General features: G+C 30.3%; 1 protein-coding gene across 1 annotated transcript in view; it reads right to left on the bottom strand.

Moving 5' to 3' along the window:
• Window positions 1-20393, bottom strand: part of LOC145260534 (uncharacterized) — a 58439-nt gene that overhangs the window by 15199 nt on the left and 22847 nt on the right. Inside the window, exons 5-9 of the mRNA XM_080118740.1 lie at window positions 18548-18661; window positions 14064-14135; window positions 12552-12617; window positions 6390-6513; window positions 3641-3747 (exon numbers count right to left, since the gene is read on the bottom strand). Of these exons, the coding sequence (XP_079974866.1) occupies window positions 3641-3747; window positions 6390-6513; window positions 12552-12617; window positions 14064-14135; window positions 18548-18661 (483 nt within the window). The remainder of the gene's footprint in view (window positions 1-3640; window positions 3748-6389; window positions 6514-12551; window positions 12618-14063; window positions 14136-18547; window positions 18662-20393) is intronic.

Below are 20393 nucleotides of genomic sequence, written 5' to 3' on the forward strand. Positions count from 1 at the left end.
ATATATATATATATATATATATATATATATATATATATATATATATATATATACACTAGAAGATGTACCTGGCTTTGCCCAGTATTGGATGTAGCGTTAAATTTCTTTAAAAAAAAAATGAAGTAAAAAAAACAGAAACTGAGACATGTTTTATGTTTTTCTTTTAAAAATGTTCAATTGTTGTAAGTAAAAAAGAAAATACTCCAGCTGAGATTGAACCAAAATGTAAAGACAGTGAGTCAACCATTAGACCCGCTTGCCAAGATCTTCAAAAAATGTTTTCAAACCTCATGAGACAGTTGATAAACAGATAAAAATTCGATGACCTCCAAGTACTAAGTTTTCAATTTTGACCTCCTAACAGCCCTTTTTTCTGAATGAATACTGATTCAAAAGTTTTTCACATGTCTGAATACCTTGTATACAAAATTTCAGGTCTGTATATCAAAAATTTCTTGAGTATATAGGTTGAGAAGTGTCCTTATACACATACACACATTCTTACTTTTAGATATGTAAAGTCAGTTGAGACACATTATTCCAAGATTTCAAACATAACAATTTGCTCAGATGTTTTACTTAAAATTGTTGACCCACAGTTTACCAAGTACAAAATTTTCTCATTGGTCAGGCCAGACTACAAGTTTTCTCCCCTTCCCATGTCTTATCTCTATTAATTAGATCTATGAAATTTACTACTTTTCTAATTATGTCAAATGTAATCCAAAGTTTTCAAGAAGATCATGCAATCTTTTTTTTTTTTTTTTTATACACTATTAATAGATTTGATGATTAAGAGAGTGTTATTTATCCCTATAAATGCCACCTTCCAATTCAATGTCATCCTTGAAATATAGATAGATCTTATTTGGTAAAAAACTAACACACAAGCTCAGTAATCTGTGCAGAGTCAGTCAAACCCATCAAAACATTAACATAGTAAGGGATATCCTTTCTATCCTTTCTTTATCCTTTAAGGGATATCCTTTCTATCCTTTCTTTATCCTTTAAGGGATATCCTTTCTATTCCAGCATTTACAATCAAAATGTATTATGAATTTCTTGGCCAACAGAATTAAATCAATTTCACTTGAAGTTAAGTCAGAGTTATTTCTAGTAATAATTAGGGTCTTATTCAATAATGTAGTTTTTTATATACTGGTAATAGGAATCTATGTTAAAAGCAAAAAATTTGATATTATGGTTAAGTTTAGATAGTTGATTAGAAGAAATCCTAAGGGAATATTAATTGGTAATTTTTTTGTGAAGTTTCTTAAGTATAATTAGTTGTTTCGCATTAGTTATAGTAATAATATATATATTATCCATATGAACTAACATTTAGCATTTTGGTAATTTTGATACAAATTTATTTATCTTTAATAAGACACTGTCAAGAAATGAAAAGAAAGGAAATCAATTCATGTAAGCAGTGATGTCTGTGTTCTCTATTTTTTTTTTTAACTTACAATTTTTTATTGGGTTTTAAAACAATTTAGAACAATAAGATAATGTTTTATTGGTCACTAATTGAAAGGAGCAATGTTACTTTCTCTCCCCCTTCTCTATGTGATGTTGATAACTAGAGAAAGAGAGAGAAAACAGATAGGGGTTTAGTCAACTTCTTTTTCTGAACATTTACTTATGCCTCGTATATATCTTTTTTGTACTTCGTTTCATTTAAATTATCTACCCTGAACAGTAATCAGCAAATATTTTAAGAAAAGTTTAATAATTTATCCCTTGTTACTCACTTTAAGTATCATCAATATTGATAAAACTATTGTATATATATATATATATATATATATATATATATATATATATATATATATATATATATATATACGGAAGAAATAAAGCAACAGCATTATAAATGAATAACACCAAACAATTTTATTATGAACTGTTTAAAAATAGTTATGCAAATGAAGCATTCAAAGTTTTATATTTGCGCTATTCAATGAAAATATAGTTGAGTTTTATGTTATTATATATATATATATATATATATATAGAGAGAGAGAGAGAGAGAGAGACAGAGAGAGAGAAATAAAAAGGAACAAACCGTATTATGTGTTCATGAACGCTCCGTCTTTATTTCAAGACTTCCAAATAAAGACGAAACGTTGATGAACACATAATACGGTTTGTTCCTTTTTATTTCTCTATTTTGTCGGAATACTATTTCCATTATTTTCATCATATATATATATATATATATATATATATATATATAATCTTGGAAGTTTTTAACCTTTAAAACTATACACACAAAAAAAAAAAAAAAAATTTAATTATCATTTGTTAGAAAACCATTTAGTTAGTAAGTCATTCAATCACCTACAATCACTCCATAAACTTGCTCTCTCGAATTCACTATAGTACCAGTAATAATTTATTTTTTAAGGGATCATCAGTTGTTTACCATGAAACACTATTTTGGGGGTTTAAAAACAAAGCAGCATATTACATCATGGCTCCCCAGCAGTGTTGATCAAACACCACCTCCCTTAATCTTAGGAGAAATAAAATGTTACAAATATTAGATCTAGTTTCCTATTCTTAATTACTTTATCTAACCTATTCATGTTATATATATATATATTGTAAACTAAAATCAACTACATCAACTGCAGTGGATAGAAATTCTGCATGTTTCTTCAATCTTGAATCCCATCTATAATCTATATATAGAAAAGGCAAATGCATACGCGCATTTTTGTATGTCTTGAAATGGATTTTTTCGCCGATGGTCCCGGGCGGGGGTTATTATCGCTTAGAACTGTTTATATAGCCCCTAGATCATAATATGTACGATTTGCGAACGCGCGTTGCGTCTAGATTTATTTACGTCGATTTTTACAAAATTATTGCTATTTCAGCCCATCTTGTGTTTGTTCAGCTTTTTTGTATAAAACCGAAACTAATTCAAAGCTAAGGCGCTCTTCCCAGCAATCGCACCAGGGAACGTCCAGAAGCAATCAGCTTTGATCAATGTGGGGCCAAACTCCTTATATCAGACAGTTGCTATTCAATCTGTACCATGGGAAGCTGGTCCCCCCCCCCAACATCTTGAGGAAACAACCAGCCAAAGTTGGGTAAACAAACCCAAAAGCTGCTCCGCAGCAAAAGTTAAGTCCACTCCTTCTATTTGACCTCATTAATGAGGTCAAATGGAAGCAGCAGACTTAACTTTTATTGCGGGCACATGTCAATTCTGTTTTTAATACTTGAATAAATAAATTCAAACGTGTTTCAGTTGCTCTTTGTTGGCCAAGCGGGTAACGTGTCAGGGTTTTTGCACACTTTATTTTTCACCTTCGCCTCAAGGCTTTGGGTTCGATCCTAACTACTTACCAAAACTGTTTGTTTTTTTTAAGCCCCCACCCCTACCCCACCCCCACTCAACACAAACACCCGGGCAACGTTTTTTTGCAAAAAAGTTTTAACATTTTTTTTATATATATATGTCCCCCCCCCCCAACATGCACACCTCTAAACACCCGGGCAACGCTGGGTACCCCTGCTAGTATTAACAAAAAGGTGAAATTATGTAAAAACATAGACAAATTTCTTCTACTTAAACCGAAAAAAAATGAAAACTAGAGATAAAAATAAAGGAATGAAAGTGCCTTACCTCTCCGACTGGCGGATGTAGAACTAAACATCGTGAATCATTAAAATCTTCTTTGCGTACACATTGATGGAAGCTGCACTGCTCCATCGTGACATGGTTATCAAAATCTGTAGAGTAACACAAAAGAAAATGATCATAGCTTGATAGATCTTGGTTGGATGTACGGTACTTTTCAGGGAACCTCGATTAAAGAGCTCAATATAATTACAGAGCAATTTTGAAAAAGTAATATAGAAAAAACTCAAATCACGATATCAATTACAATTAATAATTTATTTCATGTGCCCAGCAAAATTTTTAAACACACCATACTGAAGATGTTTCGGTCAGCCAGTTACAAGTAACTAGAGAGCTTTTCAGGTGATATTGCTCACACAAAAGTTAAGTCAGTAATGAAAATTTTACATCAATTTACAAGCACTAAATTTATCAGGAGGTCACATCACATGGCATTCAAAATAAAAAAGATAATGGCATTTAATATTTGTGAAAAAAAAAAGAAAGAAGATGAAGAAAAGAAAGGAGGGGAGAATAAAAAGTGTATATGAAAATTTTGTTTAACTAAATGCTTATATTTAAAACTGTCTGTTTTACTTCTGGTCTACATGACAACCTATGCCATTTTGAGGTATGTTTATATTTTTGTTTTGCTTTTTGTTTTGTTTTTTTTTCTATATACAAATTTAAAGGTTTTTATTGAGGTAATTTTAAATCTTATAGTTTAATATTTTTCTATTATTATGAGTATTATTTTATTTTTTATTATAAATGATTTTATTATCTTATATATTATGTATATTTTTATTAATATTATTATTATTTGTACTCTTTCCTTTTTTTATTTCTTCCTTTTTTCTTGCTGTTTCATTTCTCTATTTTGATATACACTTCTTATTCTCCCTCTTTCCCTCTTTTTTTCTTTGTCTTCTTTCTTTTTCACGAATATTATTTATTAAATATATATATATATTTTTTTTTGAATGCCATATGATGCGACCTTCTGATAAATTTTGTGCTTGTAAACACCCGTAAAATTTTCATTATGGACTAAACTTTTGTGTAAGCAATATCGGCTGAAGAGGTCTGTAGTTACTTGTAACTGACTGACCGAAACATGCTCATAAATGTGTAGAAACATATTAATGCTTATGTAAAACAAATAAAAAGTATATTTTGTCCTACTTCGGTATTGAGCACTCTTGCATTAAACTAATTAAAACTATATATATATATATCTACTATTATATAAAAGTCACTTTGTGGGTGTGTAAGAGTTCCTTCCTCATAGGCTCAGCCACTTTAAAACTTATCTTTTCTGAATTTCACACAAAGATAATTTATATTTCTGACAGTGTTTTTAGATGTTTTATACAGAAATTCATCTAATAAGTATTGAAAATCGAAAAAATCGTAAAAATAGTCTTTCTTCTCTTATAGATGAAAAAGAATTTTTACAGAGGAATATTTTACGTTACACCGGTGTAACTTTCACTGGTGTAACATAAATTATAGCTTTTCCAGAATACATTTGTCTATATTGAGGGAACATTTCATTCCCAAAGCCTTCTATATATGCTATTATGTATCTGTTTGCATGTACATATTCTGGAAAACTTATCTCTATAATGAAGAATATAAACTTATAAAATATATTTATATTCTAGTAATGAGTAAAAGATAAACAACTGAAATGAAAGAGTGACAACCATCGAAATTTCAGACACTGGTAGAATGGAAAATATAATTCTCACTATACCACATTTATTTAAATTTGACTATATGGACATATATTTTATAAATAAGCAAGTAAATAAATAATTTAAAAACGAGAAACAAATGAAACAAATAAAAAAGCAAGGAATAAAATAAATAAAGCTAAAATTATCTCGTTGATGTCTAAACAACTGTAATATTTGAAAAAATAAAAATATGATTGTTATCTTTCTCCTTGTTGTTTTGGTTTTATATATATCAGCATTACAAGTTGATTTTTTTTTTTACATAATTGTTATTTTATCAACTTGCATGAAAAAAGCTATGTAAAAGATGCTTAAAACCGTTTGAATTATGCAAATACCATCAGTAGTTCAAAAGTTATGAGAATTTTAAGTGCCAAAATTTAGGCCTTTTCATGGACATTTTTTCTTTGGAAAAAGTGGGCTAAATTACGGATCTCAACATTTCAAGAAATTCGGTAATTTCGCCACCATTTATTTTTTTTTCAAGCTATTCTCATGAAACTATTATTATATATAAAAACATGTTAGTGTTCTAGAACGTTTTCATCCTGAATACTAGGCAATTATGCACTATGTAGGAACTATGGACAAATAAATTTAAGTGTAATACTTAAATTAAACGAATCATCTAATAAGAAAACATAAAAAATGAATAAGCAATTAATTAACGCGCGTTTTTCAAAGGAATGTGCAAATTAGTTAACATTCATCAAGTCACTCGCACATCCATGACTGAGTATATTAAGATGTCCGTTTTAATAATTTTTAATTTGTCAGAGCGAGAAAAAAAACTTAACTTATATAACACAATACAACAATAACAACAAATGAAAATTAGCTAATCAGAAGCAAAGTTTGATTTGTCAGCTTAAATGCTATTTGGGTTTGACTTTAAAAATTAACCAATTTAATTTTATAGATAAGATAGTTATAATAATGCGGCTGGGAAAATGAAAATCCACAAATCGATAAATGAGATTTGAAATCTCATTTTTGAATTTTCCGCTCACCTTTTGCTTGGCTATTTTCTCTGAGGGTAAGGTCTTCGTTGAGAGCCAATTTGATCACAGGGTTTCCATTAAGAAAACTCTTGACATTGATGTTTCCTGTGACATTCATACGAGAAACTACTCCCTGCAAGAACACATTTTAAAACAAAAAATATCCAATTATTTAAGTTTTACTAAAAAAATCTAAATATTAAAAGCTACATTTTTTTTAATTTGGACTTTCAATCACTCCAAACAAGGCAGATGTAAGGGCTGGCATGAATTAGGAGCCATACCCATAGAGGGGCATCCTAAGAGAGGAGTTATACAGATATGATTGTTCACATTACATTTAAATTTCTGCATATTAGTGCAGTCACATAAACAAGGAACAGGGAGAGAATTCCAAAGGATAATAGTTGAAAGAAAGAAATTATTAGAGTTGAAATTTTTGCGGCATCTGTAAACCTCTGCAGTGAAGGGATTAGATTGAGCTGATTGTTGGTTTGGTGTATTTATGTCGAGAATGCTGCTGAGCAGCAAGTTTTTCACAGCACATTCCATTGAAGTACTTGTAAAACAAGCCAAGAGCTGTAACAATGCAGTGATGATGCGACAGTAGCTGGATCTTGGTAAACAGTGTGGGACCTATTAAACCAGAGAATATTTTTTGAACCCTGTCCAAGAGAGGGAGACTAATGGTTGGTACACCAGCCCAGATATGAGAACAATGCGCTATGTATAACTGAAACTATTTCACACACGCGAGCACATTACTTAGCTCAACAAACCTGTTAGTCTCCATTCTTTATCTTTTATTATACTTAGTTATACATTTTTTTCTATTTTTATTCACTTCAAACAAAGCATATTGTAAGGGGGTACTGTGATAAAAGCCAGATTTATAGGAAGGAAACCTAAGTATCAAGTTATGCAGCAAAACGTTTGTTTACATTTAAATTTTTGCATGCTGGTGCAGTTAGGGAAATAGGTAGCAGAGAAGAAATTTTTTTTTTTTTTTTTTTTTTTTTTTTACAAAGGCATCACCACATTATCAAGGCCCAGAGGCCACTCAAGGATAAGGGTTAAAGAGTGTACAGTAGAAGTTGGTCAATATAGTAATCATTAGTAATGAAAATTTGGTAAATTTAATAACTTATATGGAACGGCTCATCAAGAACTTATTTACCTTAGACTTGAACACAACCATATTGTAGTCAGCCGGAAAGCAGGAAAACGGAAGACAATTCCACAGGCGTGCAGTTCTAAGAAAGAAGCTTTGTTCATGGAATCTATGTTTAGGTTTAGGCACAGATAAAGAGTGGGGGAAATTATTGATAGTGTTTACAGCTAGACGAGTGTTTCTTGTGAAAGTTTGGCGAGGGGGGACCATAGATTGAAGCTCAGTTGAACACTTTCCATGAAAATAACGATACATCAGAGACAAACTCGCAACATCTCTTCTGTGAGATAGAGGTTGTAAGGAGGAGAAAAGGACATCTCCTACGAGGCTACGAAGTCTATTTTGAACTCTATCAAGGCAGGACAAGTCCTTTCTAGCAGCTCCTGCCCAGATGTGGCAACAGTATTCCATCCTTGGACGTACCTGGCTCTTATATAGATAGAGAATAGCATCAGCAGTGAGATATCTACTGGATCGATAGAAAGATCCCACCATTTTTCCAGCGGCCTTGGCAACAGATTTGATATACGTGTTCCATTTAAGATCAGGAGTAATGGTCAAGCCCAGAAGCTTGTCAAAACTTGAGGCCTCCTGAAGACGAGAGCCATTCATTTCAATTGATGACAAATGTGGATTAAAATGTTGATGATGTAAAGAGAGAAGCTTGGTTTTAGATGCATTAAAAGTAACCAGCCACTCCTTTCCCCATTGTACTACATGCTCAAGATCAGAGGAGAGAGAATTGGAGAGTACTTGCTCGTTTACTGTCTTAGATGTGGTACCATAAATGGTAGTGTCGTCAGCATAAATGTCTACAAATGATGTAAGGATATGATTTGGAAGATCATTAATGTAGATCAGGAAAAGAGTTGGGCCCAGGATGGATCCCTGAGGGACACCGGCATTAATACTGTGAGCTTCTGATTTTTGCCCCTCAACTACTACTCTTATGAACCTATCAGAAAGAAATGATTTAATAATTGAGAAGACTTTTCCAGCTATACCATAGCTAGCGATCTTATGAAGTAAACCTTTATGCCATACCCTATCAAAGGCTTTAGATATGTCAAGAGCAATTGCCCTAGAAAGATTGCCACCGTCGAGAGATTTGCTAATCCTATGCGATATAACTGTAAGGACATCTGCTGTAGATCTAGCAGAACGGAAACCATATTGAGTGTCACTAAGAAGGTTATTTTTGTTGAGATGTTTGATTACTTCTGTATTTAACACAGATTCTAGCAACTTACTCATGACGCACAGGAGACTTATTGGCCTGTACTGAGAGGGGGATGAGCGATCACCTGAATTCTTAAATACAGGGCATACTGATGAGATTTTCCAGGGAGATGGGAAACTATTCTCCTTAAGACAACGTTTAAACAGTTTTGTAAGTATGGGCGCTAGTTCAGGTTGAAGTTTTTTGAGTACTATAATTGGAATACCATCAGGGCCAGTTGCTTTACTGGAATCAAGGTTTTTGATTAGCTTGGCAACATCACGTACAGATATACGTATATCACATAGCGTGTTTTCTGATACAGGAGGAAATATTGGGGGTTGGCGGTCTTGGTCGCAAAGGGTAGAATTAGCTGCAAAGTTCTTGACAAAGAGTTTGGCTTTGTCTGATGCTGACGAGATTACCTCAGGTCCATTGATAATAGTTGGGATGGAGCACACGCTTCTGTTCAGGATTCTGTTTGCTATTTGCCAAAACTGGTGGGAACCAAGCCGCTGCTCAGCTACTTTGGACTTAACAGATTGAGCATACAACTCTCTTGCGTTCCTTATTACTTTCTTACAATGGTTGCTGGCAGTCCTGAAAACGGCTTTAGTTTCCATACATCTATTACGTTTGAAGCAGTGGAAAAAGTGATTTCTGTGCGCAATGGCAGCAGCACATTCTGGAGAGAACCATGGCTGGCTGTTAGGTTTTTGCTGAAACTTTTTAGAGGGTATGAAATGGTCAATACCTACAATTAACCATTCAGTTAGGTCTAATACTATAGAGGACACATCCTTTTTAAACATGGAATGCAGAGGTAGATCAGATATAAATGTACGGAAGCTATCCCAGTCAGCCTTAGTGTATCGATATACTGTACGATGAAGTGCAAAGGTAAACTGTTAAAAAAAAAAAAAAAAAATGAAGCTATAAGAATAGAAAGTTTTCCAGCATCTACGTGTTTTTACAATGAAAGGGTGGGATTTTACTTCTAGCTTTCGTCAATCAGCGGTATTTTCATTGTGCGGTAAGTTGATCAGAACAGATTCCATGGAAACACTTGAAAACAAGCATAGAGATGCAACCCTGCAATAATATAAACCATACTAGAGTTTAGCAGACAGTGTGAGATTTACAAGGTTAAAGATGTTGCATGTGGTACTATTTGCTCGTACCAATGGTCATCGTCGTTTCCCACCACCCTCCGTCATAGCTGGGGGGAGGGGGTGATTGGTCGTGTGCAGAGCGATACAGAAAAAAAAGGGACCCACTTTCGTTCCTGGCAACTGTGGCATAAGGAGACATATGTTTTGGCTCTTTGTAAATGAGAGAAGGGGGGAGGGCCTCTCCTTCAGCACTAGTTAGGACCATCTAGGTAGCTAGCTCAGTCTAATAATTAAAAAAGTTTAAGTATTAGTTGTTTTTGATTGTTTTTTAAAACATTGTAAAATATTGTAACATATTTATGTATAGAAATAAAATAGTTAAGATTTCTCATATATTTTACAATTGTGTTGCACATTGTTTTGTTCTACCTTAAATGTTGAAACGGTGTCTGAAGATGATTCCAGTCAAAGGCCGTCTGTTGATCCAGTTAACATTACAATGAAGAATCAAGCAAGACCAATATTTTTTAGTTTATAAATGGTACTCGTCTATGTAGATGAATGGCAGGCTTACAGTGCTGAATTTTTGTTTGAATAAACTAAGACACAAGCCCCATTAACAAAGTCTGAGCCTCAAAGGGCCAAAAATTGTCTCCTCCCCATTAAAATCAACCCATTAAAAAAAAATTCCCAAAAATTAACCCATTACTCTCTACACAGTAGACTCCTCATCTTCTGGTGTGTGTGTGTTCACAGTTTCTCTTAAAATCAAGATATACTAAACCTCATTCCAATTTTGATCAATATTCACTAAATTATTTTGATTCTAGAAAATTTCTACAATTTAAGGCTTAAACCATTTTAAGAAGAAATTAAAATTCAGGGAATCTTGCTTAATTGATGTCTAATAACTATGGATCAAATTCAATGCAAATCTATTTGAATTTTTCAAACGGGAGGTTGTGTCCATATTATGCTTCCTGAAAAGCCCTTTAAAATAATCCAAAGAAACTGAAATTTGGAGAATATTTATTTATTGATATGTAATAACTATTGTTAAAATTTCATAAAAATTGAAAGCATCTGAATTTTCTCAAAGAGCTTCCACCTCGTTTTTTTTACTCCTTTTGCATAGAACATAATTAAACTAAATATAGCCTACATTATAACCCCTTTACACTTAGCAGCTGTTTTTTTTTTAATTTATAATTAGTTATAAAAGTTATAATTAGTTTAGGAATGGATGCTATACATACAAATATATAAACATATACACAAACTTAACTTCTAAGGCTTTATTTCCTTTATAAACTAATAAAACAGAATACATTCTAAAATACATCTCGCTTTTTGGATTGAGAATGTTTGAAAAATAATCTGTTTTAATTGCTCTACTTAGCTGTAATTTATAACTAACTAAATAAGTCATCCATTTTTCTCTCTCTCTTAGCTATCTGTGTATTTCTCTTGCCCCCTTCTACGTTAATTCACCCACTCTCTAATAGTTTTTAATATCTCTGTGAGCACAGAGTGGCTCGTTTTTGTAGTTAATTCATGTAGTGTTTTCATTAATACACACCATAAAAACATATGTAAATTATAAAGAAAAATAATAGGTCATTTTACTTCAATATATCTCTAAGAATAATATAGAAGTAAAGAGTTTTAATTTTAGTTATGCAAGAAAGTTTTCTTAACAGAAACGTCCGTCACATGAGAATTAATGATACATGATTTTAATTATTTAAATTACTGTTCTCATCTTAAGTGTTGTTCTCACAACATTTCAGTCGATGTAATATCCAACTTTCTTCAGATGTATCTTGTCAAACTCAGGAGTCTTTCTGTCAAACTTGGGAATGTGTACAAAAGTTTGAACAGAACCCTTTATTTAATTCATGAGAGTAGCATGCTTTTATACCGTCAGTTCAAAGTAATTAGCAATTATAATCTTACTATCATCTGCAGTTAGTATTAAACCTTCAACTGCCAGGGTTCTGTTCAAGATTCCGTGCAGATTCCTAAGTTCGGCAAAAAGATTACTGCATTCAACAAGATACACTTGAAGAATGGTCGGAGGTTACATCGTCTGAAGTGCTGTAAAAATAATACTCAAGGTGAGAACAGTCGTCTAAATGATTAAAAACATACAGATACGTTACAGTTTATGAAATTAAAGATACGTTACAGTTTATGAAATTAAAGATACGTTACAGTTTATGAAATTAAAGATACGTTACAGTTTATGAAATTAAAGATACGTTACAGTTTATGAAATTAAAGATACGTTACAGTTTATGAAATTAAAGATATGTTACAGTTTATGAAATTAAAGATATGTTACAGTTTATGAAATTAAAGATACGTTACAGTTTATGAAATTAAAAATACGTTACAGTTTATGAAATTAAAGATACGTTACAGTTTATGAAATTAAAGATACGTTACAGTTTATGAAATTAAAGATACGTTACAGTTTATGAAATTAAAGATACGTTACAGTTTATGAAATTAAAGATACGTTACAGTTTATGAAATTAAAGATACGTTACAGTTTATGAAATTAAAGATACGTTACAGTTTATGAAATTAAAGTAACCACAAATAGTTTTTGTAAATGAAGAGGATACACAACATTTCCGAACAAAAAACAAAATGAAACAACTCACTTCAGAGTTAACAACAGCAACCATTTTTTCGATGACATCCACAAAGATTTCATTCTTACGGTTTTCCTGTAAGACAAAAAAATGAAAAGATAAAACCTTCAAAAATATTTAAAAAATGCACAAACCATTTTAATTGAATTTTCATCAAAAAAAAATAATTTTTTAAATAAATGGGACCAAATAGAAATTCAACAATTCTACTTATGCTAACCTCTTAAAGGAACTAATTTAGCACAACACTGAATCTGCTACCACTAACATGTCCCATCTTTCCAAATGCAAACATATTGTAAATATGTCCCATCTTTCCAAATGCAAACATATTGTAAATATGTCCCATCTTTCCAAATGCAAACATATTGTAAATATGTCCCATCTTTCCAAATGCAAACAGATCGTAAACATGTCCCATCTTTCCAAATGCAAACAGATCGTAAACATGTAAACTCAAATTGATACAGAATAATATTCTTACCATTAAACAATCCAAAACAATTTTTATTTTTTATAAAATATAAATATTTCTAAATTTTCTGATACTATTGGAGCATAGCAAGGTGCTGGTGCCATAGCAAGAATTAGGAGTGGATGGAAAAATTTCAGGAAATTTCTGCCATTAGTAATCAACAGAATATTACCACTGTAAATCAAACGTACAGTCTATCAAGCACGTGTACACAGTGTGATCATGTATTACTGTGAAACTTGACCTGTAAGTGTTGAGGACATGCGTTGCATGGAGAAAAATTATATAAGAATTGGTTTAGTTATTTACTTTATCAAGACTTTTGGAGTTATTTACTACAAAATTCAATGACTTTAGAAAAAGGTTTTATGCTTTAAGTTTTTATATCTTTCAAATCCATGTTCATTCCTCAACATATATGAAGATGACACGACATCTCATTCCTCAACATGTATGAAGATGACACGACGATATCTGATTCTTCAACATATATGAAGATGACACGACCAACGATCAAGATATCTATGAATCTCTCTACTCCGACCTTGCGCATACAGTGCAATGTGGCAAAAGATGGTTGATTAATTTTAATATTTCCAAAACCAAGCTTCTATCTTTTCACCATAAACGCTCTGATCACCACGTTGTCACAATTGATATGAATGGTTCTCGTCTCAAAGAAGCAACATGCTTTGACAAGCTTCTAGGACTGACCTTCACCCCTGACTGAAAATGGAAAACTTTACATCAAATTTGTTGCCAAGGTCGATGGAAAAATGTTGTGTCATTTTATCACTCCAGAAGGTATTTCACTCCTGCAATTCTCTACCTGTATAAGAGTCAGATACAAAAAACACTAAAATGGAGTACTATGCCATATCTGGCCAGGAGCTGATCAGAGCTCCCTATCTTGCCATGACAGAGTTATAAATGGTCTTCAAAATCTAGCAGATGATTTTCTTTCTTTTTTTTTTTATAGATGGAATTCTGGACAAGAACCAAAATCTTAATATCTATAATGGATGATGTGAATGTAAGTCTCTTACCTGTTCAGCAGCAGTTCGAACAACAGGTTTACTTGACGCAGAACTTGGAGCCACTCTTGTTTCAATTCCAAACTGGCAAATAAAATCCATTAAACATTGTACAAGTAAAAGCACACAAAATATAGACAAAAAAATTTAACAAGGACTAAAATTGGTGTTTCTGCAGTGTAATGAGACTTCAATCAAATGCATTTCAGATGAAAACACTGTTACATACGTATCATGGCAAAATTAATATAAATTCCAAAAATTACGGAATGAAATGATCCAATAGAAAAATAATGACGAGTAAAAGAATTTATTGCAAATTTATCTTCAGTTGACCTTTGACAACTAAATATTTTCATTTACTAGCCAAATTGAAAATTCATATGATTTTAAGAATATGACATCTTCATTCCATGACAAGTACATACATCATAAAGATTTAAAAAAATAAGTGTAATTCTAAATATGCACTGAATATAATGTTAAGATTTGAAAGTACAAACATCCAAATTACTTCAGATGTTTTATAATCAGCTTCAGTTAAAAAAAAAAGCTTATATTATTCTGTTCAAACTTTTGTTTAAATAATTTGACTTCGCTCGTTTTATTAAAAAACAAATAAAGGTTGAAAAGACATTTTTCCCTCAGTAATGAGCTTTGGAATTTTGTTGGTGAAAAAAAAAAAAAAAAACACAATCGCCAAAAGATAAGCGTTTAAGCGTTTTATTATTTCTAGTGTCATCACTTGGAAAAAAATCACTCGCAAATGCGACCGTTTCACTCACAACGTAAAGTCCTGTATTGAATTATAAAGTTTTATTGCATGTTTTAATGTGGAACAGTTCTTGTAACTAATTCAGAATGACAAACTGACTTATCTATCTTGCTTTCAATTAAAATCCAAAATAGAGAATGTTAGACCAATAGCATCTATGATATTTTATAAAAAATAAATCTACTGAATTATTTTTTGTAATTTTGTAAAAAATAAATCTACTGAATTATTTTTTGTAATTTTGTAAAAAATAAATCTACGGAATTATTTTTTGTAATTTTGTAAAAAATAAATCTACGGAATTATTTTTTGTAATTTTGTAAAAAATAAATCTACTGAATTATTTTTTGTAATTTTGTAAAAAATAAATCTACGGAATTGTTTTTTGTAATTTTGTAAAAAATAAATCTACGGAATTATTTTTTGTAATTTTGTAAAAAATAAATCTACTGAATTATTTTTTGTAATTTTGTAAAAAATAAATCTACTGAATTATTTTTTGTAATTTTGTAAAAAATAAATCTACTGAATTATCTTTTTGTAATTTTGTAAAAAATAAATCTACGGAATTATTTTTTGTAATTTTGTAAAAAATAAATCTACTAAATTATTTTTTGTAATTTTGTAAAAAATAAATCTACTGAATTATATTTTTGTAATTTTGTAAAAAATAAATCTACGGAATTATTTTTTGTAATTTTGTAAAAAATAAATCTACTGAATTATCTTTTTGTAATTTTGTAAAAAATAAATCTACTAAATTATTTTTTGTAATTTTGTAAAAAATAAATCTACTGAATTATTTTTTGTAATTTTGTAAAAAATAAATCTACTGAATTATCTTTTTGTAATTTTGTAAAAAATAAATCTACTGAATTATTTTTTGTAATTTTGTAAAAAATAAATCTACGGAATTATTTTTTGTAATTTTGTAAAAAATAAATCTACTAAATTATTTTTTGTAATTTTGTAAAAAATAAATCTACTGAATTATATTTTTGTAATTTTGTAAAAAATAAATCTACTGAATTATTTTTTGTAATTTTGTAAAAAATAAATCTACTGAATTATCTTTTTGTAATTTTGTAAAAAATAAATCTACTGAATTATTTTTTGTAATTTTGTAAAAAATAAATCTACTGAATTATATTTTTGTAATTTTGTAAAAAATAAATCTACTGAATTATTTTTTGTAATTTTGTAAAAAATAAATCTACTGAATTATTTTTTGTAATTTTGTAAAAAATAAATCTACGGAATTATTTTTTGTTATTTCGTAAAAAATAAATCTACTGAATTATTTTTTGTAATTTTGTAAAAAATAAATCTACGGAATTATTTTTTGTAATTTTGTAAAATATAAATCTACGGAATTATTTTTTGTAATTTTGTAAAAAATAAATCTACTGAATTATATTTTTGTAATTTTGTAAAAAATAAATCTACTGAATTATTTTTTGTAATTTTGTAAAAAATAAATCTACTAAATTATTTTTTGTAATTTTGTAAAAAATAAATCCACTGAATTATATTACATATAAAATTTCCAATTATGAATATTTATTTCAATGTTTTATTTACTTGTTTTTCGGATTAATTTTTTTTAACACTAATACAAACAAAAATAGTGCTTATGCAGAGAAGTTACCGTGCTAATTTTTTAATAGTATTTTCAAGCTAAATTTAATTGTTATATATTTGTTTATTAAATTGTTAGGTGAAAGTACAGAATAGTTACAAAACACCCTCCCCTCTTTATGTTAAGAAGGGTTTCTAAATAATAGTGTTATTATTTCAATACAGTAACTTCCCTGCATAAGTACCAAAATAAAAAAACAGCAAATGTAAATCTCTGCTAATTTTCCATTTATTTTAAACGGGGGGAGGGGGGATTATAAAAAAAAATATGAAAGATTTCCTTTTTTTTGTGGTAGATTTGTTAATTTTTTAGGGGACAATTTTTATGATTTTTTTTCAGGAAATATGAAAAATTGTTTGATTTAAATTTTTTTTTCTTTGGTCATTTTTATGATTTTTTGTTTTTAAAGAATTTTATGTGGTGGGGAAGGTGGTTGGCAAAATTCATCTCGAGGCATAGCTTTTTCTCATTCATTGTCAGTGACCTCGAATACCCCTAAAAATCAAATTAGTGATCAGTATTCTGTTGTAGTGTAAGGTAACATTTACCAAAAGTTATTTAAGGCCTATCCTAGAAATTAGAATATAATCTCCATGTTTTTTTAATTCAAAATCAGAGGGACAACATTTCACAGTCAATAGGGTAAATCCGTTATAGTGACAATTGGAAGAAAATCTTGTAATTCATCTTTTTCAATCTCAGCTGTTGCTTTGGGAGTTTTCTAAAATCTGTTTGAGTTGGCAAAAGAAATGATTTTATTATTTGTTCTTAATGTATTATTGGTATTCATTATAAATTTCAATTTGTTTCTTTTTCCTTTCTAAAGATGTTTATCCTCGAAATGTTTGATGGAAAAAAACTGATTTTTTTTCTAGGGAACCAATTATTTTGATTAACAGATTTTTTTCATTTTTCAATAAAATTGGATTTTCCAAAAAGGAAATAAAATAAGATTTTTTTACTGTTCATATTATATTCACTAGAACAACCAAATGCCACACATTTGCTAATTATTTTTTTGTGATATAAAAAAGTATAAAAAATACACTTTAAAATTCAATAAATGCAATTAATGCATAAGCAAAACTATAGAATGTGGCATTTCAAAAACATCGCTTACACAATTGAAAATCATTCAAGCAATATCACTCTTAATTGTTAATTATTTATTTTTAAAATTTTTAAAACAAAAGTGTAAACATGCATTTTAGTGTTGAAAACATGTTTAGAAATTAAAATACGTTCTGATGAACTATCTTGAAATTTAGACATTATTTATTTACATTAAAAAAAAACATGTTGAGCCTGGCCAGTACCAGATGAGTGACCATTTGCGAAGGCGAGACGCTGTATGTAACACGAGGTAAAATACCACGTTGAGAAACTGGTGTGGTCTATCCTTTTCTCAAGGGTAGATGGGACTCTTTTAAGCCGTGGTAGGCACCCGATCTAGTGATGGCGTCACAATAAAAAATACCCGTGATAGCCCTGGCAAAGCATCAAGTATTCAGCTACCGACAAGGTTTAAATTGCACTACAAACTCGTGTAGTGAGATTAATCTCGGCTGCGGCCACGCTGGATGGATAGAAGCAGTCAATCTGTTGATTGTTTTTAGTTTCAATTTCAATCAGAATGTGACATATGGGACCATATTTATGAGTTGTGCCAAGACAAAATGAAAGTATCATATTCCAAAAATCACATAAAATGATCAAGTAGGTTTATTTTTAAATCAAATTTTATAAGTATCCAAGGAGCAACCATTTCGCTCATCAGTTTGAAAAGTCTCAAGAAAACATAGGAGATAACTGAATAATAATTTAAACTTGCAAGATTTTTGTTGAAATGTCTATGAATTCCCAGTAATCACTTAAAAATAATTTTCTTTATCAAAATAATATTTTAAATTGGTCAATTTATGTAAGTTTTGGAATATGCTATTTTTGCTTTATCACAAGTACTTACATCATAAAGATGTTTCTTTATTTTTGTTTTCTTTTTAATATGGGGGAATTCTGGATAAGAACCTTTTTTCTACAAATAATTAATAAATGTGATTCTTCTAAAATGGTCCATCTTACCAATCTTGATGCTATCTCCTCTGCTGGAGAACGATTACCCAGAACCAAAATCGGATCAGACTGGATGTACGGTTTGATTTTGTCTGTAGTTGCCAGTTGGATGTATCCAAATTCCTGAAATAAATTTTCGGAGAGAAATTACAAAAAGTCGGATCTAATTAGTACAATCCATGCTTGGAATGACAGAAATGGACAGTGTAAAGTAAACAACATATAAAGACGAGAGGAACATAACTTTGTGCAAATTTGTAAAGAAAATTTTCTAGTTAGACTAAAATGGATAAAAAGTTAGACTAAAATGGATAAAAATTAAAACATTTTAATTAAAGATCATTGTATCCTTAATCAATAAGATACTGTATTTGAAAAAACAATTGTATATAATAAATATTATAGTACATATATAGTTAGTATATTACTAGTATATTATATAGTAGCGGGGGGGGGGTACCCAGCATTGCCTGGGTGTATGGAGGTGTGTATGTAGGGTGGGACCCTGTTTTGATATTATAAAAAAAAACATGATGTTATAAAGAATTAGAAAAACCAAAACAAAGCAAAACCGCGAACAAATGTAAAAAAAAAAAAAATAAATAAAAAAAATAAAAGGTGTAAAAGAGAAAAAAAGTTTAGGTAGAAAGACAGGCTCGAACCCAAAACATTGAGGCTAAGGCGGAAAAAAAATGCCTGACACGTTACCCCTACGCCAAAGAGACATACAATTGAGAACGGATAAAATTAAACCTTTAAAAACACTTGCAGGTGGTTCAAACTAACGTCAACGTTTTCTAGGTCAAACATGACGTCATTGTCGTAGTAGCAGGAGGAGGCCGAGTTTAGGGTGAAGGAACACCCACACACACATCCACACACACACATTTTAGCTTTTATATTTATAGATGCTCTCAGCCCTGGTTTAGCTAATATATGACACGTAAAATTGAAAGGAACAAAAAACAAAATGAACGTGAAAGAATACCAAAGGAAAAATAAAGAAAAATCCCCAAAAAGTTACTGCGTAAAATGCAAATATGTTTATTTAAATCTAATTTTGGGGTTTTTTTTTAATAGAAAAACAAAATTTAAAAAAATAAAACTTACCGTGTATAATGAAAATATGTTTATTAGATTTTATTTATTTATTTTTCTTTGTTTCAATGAAAAAAGAAAAAAAAAATGAATAAATAAAACCAGAAAACTGACTGTGTTTTTTATTTTTTTTAATGTTGGTTTGTTTTGGTTTATTTTTTGTATTGTTTTCTTTGTTGTTACTGTTAATCAATTTGAATGTCGTCTGATTCCAATATTGATAGCATAGTAGTAATTGTGATAATGAAACTCTCAGAAATGCAATGTATAGAAATAAATAAGTAACTAATCCGAAAATAGGAAGTCAGCTCCCCCCCCTAGTATCACATATGAAATCAGTGCAAACATAATAGAAGTATAAAGACAGTAAATAAAATATTAAAACGCCTAATCGGTGCAAGATTTGAAGAACGCTGGCGGCTGACCGTTAAAGTTTCATGTAAAAACTGGAATCCAATGTTAGTTAATTTTGTTTAAGTAATCCTTCGGATCGCAACCCCCCCCCCTCCTACAAAAAAAATAAAAAATATAAAAGGAGGAAAAAAAGGGGAAAAAAGAAGAAATTAATAAAATGGCACAAGTAACCCACAGAATAACTGGAATGTAAAGTCGCGTTTCACCCGACGGAAAAATGCCGATGCATATATTTAAGCAACTAAGAACTCAAACCTCGTATATTCCCCTGTGGACATATCTGCAGTGGTGTTAAGTGGTCGCGGGTGGAGTATGAATCAAATAGAGAAAAAAGATTTTACAA

The sequence above is a fragment of the Euprymna scolopes genome, chromosome 36, assembly GCF_053919585.1.
Source record: "Euprymna scolopes isolate OS-2025 chromosome 36, ASM5391958v1, whole genome shotgun sequence".
In the NCBI taxonomy this organism is placed as follows: domain Eukaryota; kingdom Metazoa; phylum Mollusca; class Cephalopoda; order Sepiida; family Sepiolidae; genus Euprymna; species Euprymna scolopes.